This window comes from Dendronephthya gigantea, unplaced genomic scaffold (genome assembly GCF_004324835.1).
Source record: "Dendronephthya gigantea isolate DGI-Jeju-01 unplaced genomic scaffold, DenGig_1.0 1307, whole genome shotgun sequence".
Classification (NCBI taxonomy): Eukaryota; Metazoa; Cnidaria; class Anthozoa; order Malacalcyonacea; family Nephtheidae; genus Dendronephthya; species Dendronephthya gigantea.
The window spans coordinates 44,701-58,621 of NW_021164314.1; the positions used below are offsets into that span (position 1 = coordinate 44,701).

At 34.5% G+C, this 13,921-nt stretch overlaps 1 protein-coding gene and 1 pseudogene across 1 annotated transcript; one reads left to right on the top strand and one right to left on the bottom strand.

The window, feature by feature from the left end:
• Nucleotide 1: 1 nt before the first annotated feature.
• On the bottom strand, nucleotides 2–8,397 carry LOC114545123 (annotated as a pseudogene).
• A 3,834-nt stretch (nucleotides 8,398–12,231) lies between these two features.
• LOC114545124 (cyclin-dependent-like kinase 5) lies at nucleotides 12,232–13,458 on the top strand. The gene is made up of 4 exons (XM_028563473.1): nucleotides 12,232–12,246; nucleotides 12,385–12,487; nucleotides 12,909–12,997; nucleotides 13,299–13,458. The coding sequence occupies exons 1-4, from the start codon at nucleotides 12,232–12,234 to the stop codon at nucleotides 13,437–13,439; spliced, it is 348 nt and encodes a 115-aa protein (XP_028419274.1). The 3' UTR covers nucleotides 13,440–13,458.
• The last annotated feature ends 463 nt before the right edge of the window (nucleotides 13,459–13,921 follow it).

Sequence of the window (13,921 nt, forward strand, 5' to 3'; positions counted from 1 at the left end):
ACCTACTATTTACTGTAAGTTAATATAGGGAATATTGGTTAAACGTGTGCTATAATATCCCCGAACGATATCACTATGCTTTTGTAGAGAAACCATATGAACATCTTGCTCAACAATAGCTGTATAGTAATAATTAAACACTGGTAGCAAAACCAAAAATGTTGATCAATATTTAGTTCAAAAGTATAAAAACTGGAATTGATTTTGAAAGCAATGAGTATAACTAACTTGTCTACATCTATATATATAGTCTTTGAATCAACTAACTTACTAAGCCATTATCCCTGTTTATACCCATGCGTAGCGTTTAATTGTTGCCGCTATATATAACAAATTGATAAATGGTATTTTCGCCAATCTAAAATGTTTTATAACTGATGGTTTCTAACGAACCCACAAATTGAATGAATACGTTGAAGGTGCAACGTTGTAGCCAAAATCATGGCGAGGTGTACTTCCACCAAACTTCGCTTGATCTTCCTCTGTTATTCCAACACCATGATCTGCTCTGTCACAAGCACTTCCTCCACCACCAATCATCATCACCGCACCATCACCATTAGACCAATCACACCAAAACCCAATGTAGTTACTACTCTGAATGTTTATAAACGTGTGCTTAGGCATTGCCTAATGAAGACAGAAGTATATATGTTTATACTTCTATATGTTCATACTTCTTATATGTTTTATTAAAGATTTTAAATGAAGACAGAAGTATATATGTTACCTTTCCATGAGAACACCCAACAAATGCATAGTGGGATATGGTGGGATAAAATGGGATGCGACGGTGTAAAAATTTCTGTTAAGAGGCAGGAAATTAAAACGTAAGTTATAAATACAAAGAAGCAAAAAACAAAGACAGAATGACAGATCAAGCACAAGGTTGTGTTTCTGGATTGGTGATACAGCAAGCGGCTGGCCTGCATGAAAGAATGAAATTCTCTAGAGATGTGAGGGCGACACTGCATAAATCATTTTAAAAAAATGAAATATAAAAACGGTTTCAAAATATTTAATTATGATCGTTATATCTTACACGATGGCGGTGATATATCTCCTTTAAAAGCCCATTTGCCATTCGAAATCTCTGTAAACTTGATGGCCAACTCCTCTCCAGTGGAGATTCCGAAGGTAAGTTTTGCAAAAGCTTTCTCAAAAATCTTGAAACCTGTTAGAAATAAACACGAAGAAGATAATATGGTTCTGAAAAAGAATATCAAGAGAGTACTTAGACATGAACCCAGAAACAATCTTTGAACTAATTATTGGAGCCATAGATCATTGGGATTAGAGAGGAATTAATCTGCAATATTTATTTACTTAAACTTTGAAAAAGCATCCGTGCATGCAAGAATGGCAAACACAGTCACTCGATATTCTCTTCAAAAACAAAAACTGACAGATTACATACAAATATTGGGCAGGAACATCCCCAAATTGGGAGATATACAGAGGGTGTGTTGTTGATAAGTGGGTCGCCGATAATCACGGAACCGAGAAGAGTAAATTACTTACGACGTAAGATAGCCAGCAACGTTGAATAACTGCTGTGGCATGAGATCGGAAGAAACGTTGATATTCTTTTCGCACCTGTAAAAAAGTAAGTTCAAACATCACAGAGTTATTGTTCAGTCGACGATAGCTCTTGTTGAACTATTAAATTCCTATTTGTCCAAATTTTGTAAGACTGAGAACTGTTTTGAGCAAATAAATCATGTGAAATAATTCAACCTTCAAGTCTTCTAAACAATAAAGAGAAAAATTAGCCTACCCGCCATCCTCTGACAAACGAAGCGATCATAATGGCTGCATTACGCTGCGTCCGGTAATCCTTCTTTGCCTAAAATTACGTCAGAAATACAAAGAAAAATATTAGAATTGAAAAATATGATAAAGTTCATATGAAATGAAAAGAAATATACCTTGAATCCTCTAAATGTTTTGCTAATCAACATTTTGATGAACTACAAAGTTGTCACAGAAAATATAGAAAAAATATAGATGCAGATATTTTATAAACTGTCTTCGCGAAAACAGTGATATATGATGATGCAAATGCAATAATTAACTATTTTATATATGAAGAAGTAGCTTAAAACGTATACGTTACCTTCTTCCTGTCACGAAAACCCTTATAACGTTTTTGTATGATGACTGCAAGATCTTCCAACTTTTCTTCTCTTCTATCTTCCAGTGCAAACAACTAAAATTAGGAAAAGCATGAGAAAAAAAGTAAAGATTAAATTGCATTTGTTAAAATATACAGAGTTCAGAATTCTGATATGACAACATGTAAGATTAATTCGTGTTTAAATCGGACATGATTCTGAATCTTTATTCGCCCAGGTGTAACGAATTGCAAAATTTATTGAAATACAGCTAAACGGTCTTCCATTTGCTGATGTCAACAATTTGCTCTGCATGAATACGGTCGGTGTCTGACCAATACTGAACTTAACTCTGTTAAAAGTATAAATATTTTATACCGTTTGTGGATTTCGGATAAAAAGTTTGGTCCTTCTATAATCATATTCACTTCTTTTGATTTTCTGACACTGAAAATTAAACAACAACAATTATAAAAATGTTTGTTACTCGATTTAGAAGATTCTTTTCTAGAATAATTCTTCTCAGGATTTTGCATACTGCCGAGGGCAAAAGAAACATAAAAAAGCACAAGTATATAGCAACAAGAAGTAGCTGGTTGATGCATTACCATACATAGAATTGTTTCATGCAGAAACTCGTCTTAATAATTATTCTATCCACCATCTGAAGGCTAGTTTCCACTCAGGAAAATTCTCGACCATGGTCGAATACACCATTTTCCGGCGGACTCGACCGTGGTAGAATACGCCGTTTTCCGGCGGACTGGTCGATTACGCCGTTTTCTCAAAACTTGGATATTTCTGACGACGCGGACTCTTCAATGTTGTGAAAAAACAAGAGCAAAATTACCTTCAAAATCTCACCAAGTCCTTGTTTAGGATCACGATCCCACTTCGGCCATGTTTTTGGACACAAACTTTTGTATCTGGAAATAGGAAATATTTTTAAAAAAATAGTTTATTAGAGTAAGAAGCTAGTGCAAATATCATTGCACGTAATGATAAGTGAATCGACAAATGAAACCAATGACTCAGCAATATGGGTTGTAGACGTACAGTGGAGACGGTGACGACAAAGGGATGAAAAAGGGGAAGCTTGAAACATTACGTTACAGGTTGTTTAGAATCTATATTAACTAATAAAATACCTTTCCAAAGCTATAGAGTATTCCTGTCTATAACAATAACCAGCACGGCGAACACGAACGTTCTCCAATAACCTAAAAATCCATGCGTAATTAACAACGAATGTTTTTCGCTGTTTGGGGTCTCAAAAGCTACTGAAGTATTTTAACAGTTCGATTCACAAGGAGCAAAATTAAAATCATAATAGTTTCACTGCAGGCGCGAGTGATATCATTAGGATGAATAAATGCAAACCTACCCTAAATACCGGACTTGATGCCTCACAGAATGTTCATCAAAAACTTTTTCCCTCTGCTTCATTTGGCTAAAAAAGAAAAATAGATATTCCACAATCCTTTCTTGTAAAATTCGACATGACAGTATATTCCCATAAAAGTTATACAATACCTTAATACACCTCACATAATTGGGATTTTCACTCTTAAATTTTTCATCAACTGTGCTACGGACACCTGAATACAAGAAAGTAGTTAATAAAATAGACCAGAACGATAAAAAAGACAATAGAAGATAATGCAACACTCTCGAGCGGCCCACCTTGAATTTGGTAGCAGCAGTACTGGGTCGTTTACGAGAAGGTGTCTCGGGATTTCCTGCCGATAAAAATGTAGCAATTACAAATCGAAACGACATAAATAAAAATTTTAACACTCATTTCCTAACCCAACTAATCCCTTTACTAATGCCCCGTATGCATGTGGACAAGGCGAAGGACCGAAGGTGCTTATTTCATGCAGATCAAATACATGCATCGTCCTCAAAGAAAATTACCTTCTGGAAAAAGTTGTTGCAACAAAGGATGTTCGCATTGAAACATTGCTTGTGATAAATCACGAAACAACGGATCATTGTTCTTGTCCAAGAAGCCATTGACGTTGTAAGTCACCTGAATAAAAGAAAAATACATTGACTTAGGCAGAGAAAGATAACAAAGATTGTTCCTTACGTGCATGAGCAAACGACACATTCATTGTTTCCGTGAAAACCCTCCCGGGTGAAATGCCTTGGATTGTTTCCTCACTCAGTGATTACTGATAATAATGGGTCACCGTCATCAGAAACCCAATGGTCCGTGCAGAAAAACCGTTGTGTCAGCATTAAATATGAATAAAAAAGCAGCTCCACCCGATAAAGTTACAAAACTAATTTTCTTACATCTCCTGCATAATGTCGCAAAACAAAATGTCCTTGTCCAATCTTCAAGTTTGGTTTCCTCGGATTTGTACCGCTCTCGCTGTCATAATGTGGATGGTCCAGAAATTTCGCATTTAATTTTTCCAAAAGCGTCATATCGGAGGCCTAAACAAAATCACATCATAGTGATGATACTGTGAACACCTGACTCAAATCATTTGTTTAGTTCGAGTACAGAGGCCACAGGCCTACAAGGCCAAAGTTGCAGCACTTGATATTTTATATCGAATCAATATTTTGAAACAATAACTCACAATTATATACAATTGTTATACAATATTAATCATCTTCATTTAAGTCACCAGTATAGATCAATGAAATAATCTGTACCTTTCCAGGTCGCAACATTCTTCGTCTATCATGGCTATTATTCCAACATTGCTCTATAAGGCAAAAAAAAAATTAAATGTGAATAGCCAACTGAAAAAACTAAGAGTCAGTAATCTTACTTTTTCAATAAGATCACAAATCACAGAATGTTGAAATAGTCGATGTGAGTCCATTCAATACCCTGAAGAAAAAGAAACAGTCAATTCAGTGTCTACATCATGAATTGTTCTTCCGGCGTTAAAAAAGAATGCAAATGCAGCAAAGCTGATCAAAATTTTTTACCTCTCTCACATACTCGTCTTGTTCTGATTTTAAGGTCAGTTCAATGAATATTTGTTGCAGTTTTTCGTTGCAGTAATTTATAATGAATTGTTCAAAAAGTTTTTCTGAAAATTGGAATGGAAAAGATATTAATTGTTTACTAGATATGACTAGACCTTAAAGTTAAGATCTTACTCCTTGATTATCTTAATCAATAATGAAGAGGTTACCTGAAACCTCAAATCCATAAATGTCTAACACTCCAATTACTTACTTTGGTACGAGTTCTTCTTTTTACCTAAGAGTGTAAAGATAAGCTGTTTGTATTCAGAGGCAACAGATACAGTGGATAACAGTCACGAAATACCATTCTCCCACATTCCTATCCCTTCATTCCCATCATATAATCATTGATTCTATACCTTAATCTGGTTGATCCTTGCTACCAACCAGGAAAATAAGCGATCGTATAAAGCTTTGCTCAGAGCATCTCTGGCATAACCAGCCTTGAAAAAATGAAAATATCATCAGCCTAATTAGCAACAGTTAACTCATATACAACTTTCTTAAAAACCTGTGTTCGACAATTGTACCTCAGACGATAAAGTTGTCTTGAAGGACTCGTATTTTGTTGCCACCGTTCTTTCTGTTAACGCCTTTTGTAACACTTCTGGTTCACATCTCAGTAAATCTCCAATAATTCTCAGCACTAGAACAACATGTATATGTATATGATGAACAATATTTTAACGTCTCGTATCGTTCAATTCTCGTCAGTTTGAACTCGTTGTTATATGAAAAGGTAATGCATAACGTAAATTTTTTACCCATTTTATTTGTGATAAATACACCGTCAGCCCCGTGATGAAATTGCGCTGCTTCAAACTGTACATTTCCAAGATGGAGAATTGCTGATATCAGCTGATAAATACAAAGTTTCTCTTGGTTTTTAAACCAATTACGCCCATAGCACTCTAAAAAAATTTTAATTTTAAATCATAGTTAACCTTGGAAAACAGTGAATGGATTAGCATTTTTACAGTTCCCTTAGCTACGAGAGAAAAATGACACACTAGCTGGCAAACTTGTGATATTCAGTTAGTCGCGAAAGTACTGGGGGAATTTACTATATCCGTGTCTCGTGTGATACCTCAGTATAACGAAAGTCTTCAACGTCGTTAATCGTTTTCACAGAAATGCAACCACTCTCCTTCAAATATGCATATTTAGCGCAGTTTCTTTCCAGGCCCAGGCGCCTAAAATAAAAGATGAAACACATATTCAACCAACTTAGAAATCGCTTGTTTTTGTTTCATCAAGTCATCACGTATTCCCTGACTTTAACAATGGAACTGATGTTGTTATATAAAGTGAAATATTTTGTAAGAAGCACTTCTCCATTTTGATGTAGTTTTACTTTATTGAATATGCAATAAATATTTCTTACGAAGAAGCTCTCCCGATCCACCATTGAGAAGCTGATAGAAATGTGGAAACTTCTCTCCTCGTTGGCACGATGCACAATTCGAGACTAAAACACAAGAAGTTTCAACACAAAAATAAGAAATAAGTTCTAAATACGCTGCATGTGAATATCAGATGATAATATCCGGCAATCACAGCTATTATATGCCTTTTCCAAAAGATCTGGTTTTCCGAAAATCAACATGAAAAAGAAGACATAAATGAGTCATATTAAAAACTAACATAAAGAAACTTAAGCGGGATCATTTATCCTAGTCGAAAACATTGAAATATGAATTGAAAACGCTGTTGTATAAATATTACTAAATGTCAAAGCTTAAATTTAGTTTGTTCAATGAATCTGAGGACTTTTGTGTTTTTCCTTTTCGCCCTTCGTTCAACCAGTTCATTAGAATCGAATGCATAAAGTTCAATAACTGCTTTAATTAAGAAAACACTGCACTAAGTCATATATATTAAAATGTACGATGAACATTCTGTTAACTTACAGTTTGTTATACACCACCAACAGGTTCTCCTTTGAAGTCAAACTCTAAATCCATGTATTTCCCCTAAGACAAGCGAACATTTACAACATCACACACGTACTTCTGTTTGTGAACCAACACATGTATATGTATTACGCACCCGCTCTGCGAGTACATTTCAATTGTCAAAGATGCATTGATTTCTGCGGTGCTGTATTGTATAGTGTCATTCTGTGACACAGCCGCGGTATTTAGCTATAGGCCTAACCCTAAACATTAATCACACATGCGCAAAGTAATACTTACAAATCTGGACGAGTTATCATTTTTCAATGTCTTGGCGTTCCCAAACGCTAAATAATATTATTCAAAATCACCTTATATTAACTAGTTGATTGAAGAGAATAATACACAAATGTCGCTAACTCACCTTCCAGAATTGGATTACATTGAAGAAGTTGTTCTTTAACTTGTTCAACTTGTTTTCCCTTTCCAGAAACGGCCGCAACATACTGCATGATATTTTTGAAGCTTCTACAAAGCGTTTCCCAGAAGTATTGTTATAAATGCAAACATTTTAACCAGCAACTGAGTCTGGTCTTAAGAGTTTAGTCTAATTACTACTACTTTTACAATACATCAGGTTTACCTGTCTTCCCAGCACCACTCTCTCCAGTAATAAGAATACACTGGTCTTTATTGTGATCTCGCATTGATCTGTAAGCCAAGTCAGCAACTGCGTACCTGTAAAAATCTTCATTTAAAATCTCTTCCCGAGCAATTCCGACAGAACTACACATGCACTACTCTAAAATGGTCTTGATGGCAGTGCGAAAGATATCATTCTGGAATACTTACAGATGTGGCGCCATTTCATAAATGTTTCTTGATCTGTACTCCATTATCACTTCGTTTGTATAAAGATACAGTTTCTCGTAGGGATTCACTGACACCACAACATTTCCTATGTATGTCTGGAATAATTGCAAGAAAACAATTAATCAATATTGTAGTGTATGATAACTCTATCAGATTAACTAATTACGAACACAATATTCAGTAATTTAGCGTGGTGGTATTCTTCTACGGTTAATAAGAGATCGTAAAAGTTATACAATGTACGCATGCGTTATTTCATTTTAATATATCGTGCATATGATTTGCAGTTACAACTTGCAGTATACAGACTCTTGCAGTATACAGACTCTTGCAAATGAGGAATCTCTAGTACAATATGACTGTTCTCTACAATTAGCCGCAGAAAATGTTCGAACATACATAAATTTCACCAGCTTTGAATCGTTTCTCAAGATTCTCCGTGAGTTTGTCTTCGGTAAGTGGATCAAGTAAAACCATATCACTGACCCCGGCCATGTCATCCATGATATTTCGTCCATCGTATTTTTCTTGCTCATTCGCCTTTTTAGAACCCTTACCAAGACTACTCCGTCGCACCAGCTTGTGACCTGGATCCGAATCATCTGCCATCTTTGCACCTGGGAAAAGATTAAAGCCTTGATAATTATCAATAAACCATTAGGGCTGCACCGTCTGCGCGATCACGGCTCACAAGGATACTTCAAAGATCGAACATTTGATCTTGTTCAATGTTAATGCATAATAAATGTTGCGATTTCAGTTAGATTACTAATACTGTAATGGTCTGAGTTACCAGAGTTGACACAGTTTAACAAAACAGTATTTAACGTTCGCCTGTCTTCTCAAAAACCCCCGAGTCGTGCTCTAAAGCTCGAAGATCACATGATATTTCTCAATTAAATTATCACCCAGCAGAAACTAAAGTTGGAAGCGGACTTACTAAAACCACAATTATTCTGAAATATAGGATTCTTTTGGTACACAATACTACCAATCACTACACGGCACAAGCAGCAACTACACACGATGCTTTAGAAGTAAACCAAAGGCAAAAGTGCTGATAATTCTTTTTCGAGTAGATCTGATTAACTTAGCAGTCTATATGTTGACGTGTAGTCTATGCAAACAATTCAATAGCAATCTTTTAAAGAACTCTTTATTAATAATGTGGGTGTATTCTTGTTCAGGGTATGTCATACTGGTCATATATAATTAAAGAATAATGATTAAAAAAGATCTTTGTGCTCTTATCAATCCGCTAGTCTTTTCTTTAACGTAACAAAAATCAACACAAGGAGTCAAGGACAGAAAACAAATCGGAAGACACAAATGACAATGAAAAGCGTCGTAATTTACACGATAACTAGAAGAATAATAGATTTTAATAGGAAACCAAAACGAAACCGAGGCTGCACCGACACCAGACTTTTCTCTTTAGTCTCGAGACTATCATCATCATGACAACACCGGCAATAAAGTCTCGGCAGTGGCAGTGAGTCAGTCGCCCCAGCTATCAAAATAGCTTTTTGCTACTGTAAACAACGTAAATCATGATTTATATAAATAATTATAAATATTAATAATAATTAGCCGAGCATTTCCTGAGAAGATGCGTGCAGTTTAGCAGTTACGTAGTTAAATTATCGCAGAGTTACATTTTATTCATTTCTGGCACTCCCAACTTCTCAAACACAGAATATTTCTTTTCCATAGTTATAAAACACAAACATAAAAATTGAAGATATGCTTTCACAATTCGTTAAAAAACCACTATAAAGTCCATTTTTGGTATTCGCTAACAAACCCAATCCTTTAACAATATCCGTTTTTTTATCATAAAGATAAGTGCTAACTATGCAATTATGATGAATGCAACAATAATTTTTTTTTATTTATATTATAACCATTTACTTGGTGATTACCAGACAAAGTGGGAATATTTTTTAATTTAATATTATTAATAACCTTAAATATCATTTCGCCAACTTTTGCTAAATGCAAAATTTAAGCAATTGGTGCAACACCCACTTGATAGCCATTTTTCCTGACTGAGTAAAAAGGAAGATTTCCAAAAATGGTCAGATTCATGTCCCAATGATGGTGCGTTATATACCACACAAGTGATCTTATTAGTTATTTCATTTCTGAACTCACAAAAAAACTGTATCAAATCCAAAGAATCCTTAAGAGAACTATTATTATTATTTCAATAACAAAGTGCCTGGAAGTTCTCATTAACTGATGATGATGAGATACCTGCATGTGTGGGGATAATCCTATTGGGGGTGTGAACAGTGCTCAAACACCACAACGAATTGCAGAGGAAAGGAATTCTTTAAAATAGAATTAGGATACAGTATTGCAAAGGATTTGCATAAAACAACATTGGGTCAGGACTAGGAATTATTTAAAGTGCCTTTAGGGGCCAGAGAGAGTACTCTCTTTCTCAGAGTGAGAACTATTATGAATGAACTAAGTGCATGAAAGACAATCACTTCTTTTTTGTACTAATAGACTATAGTTAAGAATAAGAAATAGTTTTTTGAGAGGTCTTTAAAAGGTTATTAAAAACTGTGGGAAAAAGGTTTGCACTCCAGACTAGGATCAGACTAAATAAGAAAATAGATGATATGCAATGACTATGTTTTCATTAATCAGGAGGTACATTTTAAATTGTGATGGTTTGAATCTTACTAATCATTATGCTTTACAATATAGATTTTTTATAGATCAGTATGGATCTCATATAAATTAATCTCATACAAATTGTTAAAAAATATAATTTAATTCTAGGTTTTTGGAACTGCAATCCCAGGATTGCAATTCTAAATCTTAAGTTCGAGATCCACTTGACATGTAGAGTGGTGCTTAATTAGCCTATATTGAATGGTCGCTATATGTACTTCAACTACATGCTGACAATAATTACAAGAATGGGTAAGTATCTGAACTTTAATAATTAGCACTGTAATTAATACAACTGCAATTGAATCATAGAGCATTGATGCACAAACATATTGTACCTTTTCTATAATGTCAAATTAATCTACACACTGTACATGCCACAGGTACCTAATGAGCAGGTAAACTAAAAGTCTGACATTGTTATCAATATGCTCAAACCTTATTAAGAAATTAAGTGGCCATTCTGCACCTGAAGAATCTAAATGCAACAACCATTGTCTGCATTCTCAGAATCTTCTATACTCTTAGTGTGCATTCAAGGACACAGTTATACATTTTGTTGACAACTATAATGTGTACATTCTATGACAATCATAACACGTGTGTATATAATTTACAAACATTACATTGTGAAACTACCCTAAAAACGAAATTTAGCCACGTTATAATTTGTTGCAACATTCGAATTGGTAAACTTTAAAATAACAAAAGCCGTGTATTGTACGATCTCGTACACAATTTAAGCATTCCATCGTAATTGTCAAGTTTAAGACCCAATTAATTACTAATATTAAATTGGAAAACCATACACGAAATGCCAGGTAAAATTGCCGAAAATTCCAACTAGTAAAATGGGAACGCTTTCGTTGCCCAGCAAGTGACACTCAAAACACTAAAAAACCGTGGCAAATTTGATGCAAATATTGAATCTGATAATACCCTACAGATCAGAACTAAAATTTATTGACTGAATAAACACTCGTCTATGAATTTCTAATTTTATTTCCAACTTATACAACGCACAGTTTTACTCATAAAATGTTCTTTCATAAAATGTTCTCAGTGGCAAAATGTCACAATTATCAAGAATAAAATGAAACCGTATATCCAATATTTAGAAACCTGTGTTGAAATATAGCGGTCGTCAAATTACAAGTGCTTACCTTATTTATGATGCCAGCTCATATATATTCAGTTCCCGTGTTTCCTTCAGTAAATCTTCACCACAAAATCACTGTGTTTACTATACACAGATAAATGTTTTCCTAACGGTTCTCCATTGACACTAGAATACGCTAGAAGTGCTTTATGCGTGTCGGAAACACACACTCCAAAGCAATGCCAAATGTATTTTTTCCGAGTAACTGAATATTTTATTCGGTCTGCTGGAAGCCGCGGGTAAACGCCCGCGCATGGCATGTACTCCGCAAAGAACGTAATCGAAAATCCAGAAAAGTCCCATAATTTTTGGCATTTTCTCACTTAACACGGCAACTTTTACTAAGTAGAATTGGAATTGATTCCACGCAGTTTACAATAATAAAGATTGTAATTCAAAACCACTTTTCTTCAACTTTAATTTTTCAGTCGAAAACTGACCTGTTGGTCCTGTTCGCAGGTCTGAAGGACAGAAGGAGGTCAGTCGTATCTAGGGAAGGGAAGGTCAAATAATGTTTACATCACTGGTTTATTTATACTGTATTAAATAATACGTTTATTTAACGAACGAAATATGATCAGTTCATTCCTATCGCAGTATCAACATCGTTGAATACCTTTTATTATACCGGATGACAGTATATGAATGAAAATAATAAACACAGAGGATAAAGTTAATACGAAGTGATAACAACTGCTTTATTTATTTCGTGATTATCGGTATTCACTGTGATGCAGAATATGAAAAACTTGAAAAAATCGGGGAAGGTATTTGTTTATAATATTCATTCGTCCTCGAGTTATAAATGTACTTTGCACCTTGTATATGCTTCGAGTACTTCAGTTAATGTTTTAACTTTATCTTAGGAATTGTAAACATAAGAAATTGTAGATGAATCAGGCTCGTTTACTTTTTACCCAGTGTATAAGCATGGCAATGATGACAAAGTATTGAAGCCCGGTCTTATTTAATAGCATAAACAGGGCTTTAGAAATATCTAAATATCTTTTTAATACAAGTAATTAACTGGTAATGTCAGTTGGAGGCCTGTGCTTACTTGGACAATATCATATCTGGAGTATTCGCTCACTTGTGATGTTAAAAATTTGCCACAATTAGATGTACCCTGGCAGCAGCTCATCCAATTTTAGCAAAATTTCAAACATCACTCAATAATCTCTGAAATAGGTACATATGGAACTGTGTTTAAAGCCAAGAATAAAGAAACTCATGAGATTGTAGCACTAAAAAGAGTTCGTTTGGATGATGATGATGAGGTGAATTAAGGCCAAATCCAGGAATATATTACTGATTAACTGGTATTACTGTATTAATAATAGGTTGTCTGACATGAAACTAAACAAGGTGCTCAGAGTAACAATGACTGGATCCTAATATATTGGTATATCCAGAGCAATAGGCATTTGACTGCTTCATTTATTTTGTCTCCTACCATGCCTCTTTCCTTTATATTTGATATTGGAATGAAGTAGACCTAGCCTAGGCTGGACAAAGTTGCCAAATGTTAGTGGACTAATATATTTGGTAGTCTATCTTATCCAATCAATTGTACATCAGGGTGTACCCAGCTCGGCATTACGAGAGATCTGTCTACTGAAAGAATTAAAACACAAGAACATTGTCAGGCAAGTTAATGTGATAATTTGTGTCTCAATACTGAGAAGCACATTTTTTACCAAATACAACCTATACAAGTAAATCATACTTGTTGGCCATATAAAATATTTTGTTTGTGTTTTTGTTTCAGATTAAATTAATGATGTTATGAAAGTGAGAAAAAACTTACTTTGGTTTTTGAGTACTGTGACCAGCTAGGTGACTTCCTCTGCCGAAATTTCTATACATTAGATTTAGTTCATTTATACACTTGTGCTGGGTTGTAGAAGACCCTGTCTGGTTAACAAAAATCACAGGATACATTATACATACAAGGAGGTTTTAAATGTTTATCAGTTAAGCTGCATTATTTGAAAAGTCTACTTTAAACTTTACCATATTATTTTGTTGCCTTATAAGAGCTATCATTGTCATACTTTTTTATTAAAATTTTTATACAGGATTTGAAAAAATACTTTGATAGCTGTCAAGGGGAAGTTGATGCTAATATTGTAAAGGTAACATGAGTTTGTTCTTTTCTTATGATCTTTTGAAACTTGTGTTTGAGATTCATAACCTGGATA

Excerpts from the sequence above, each read along its gene's own strand:
- LOC114545124 (XM_028563473.1), top strand. Across the intron at positions 12,488-12,908 it reads ACTTGAAAAAATCGGGGAAG|GTACATATGGAACTGTGTTT; the intron begins GTATTTGTTTAT and ends TCTCTGAAATAG. Across the intron at positions 12,998-13,298 it reads GTTTGGATGATGATGATGAG|GGTGTACCCAGCTCGGCATT; the intron begins GTGAATTAAGGC and ends ATTGTACATCAG.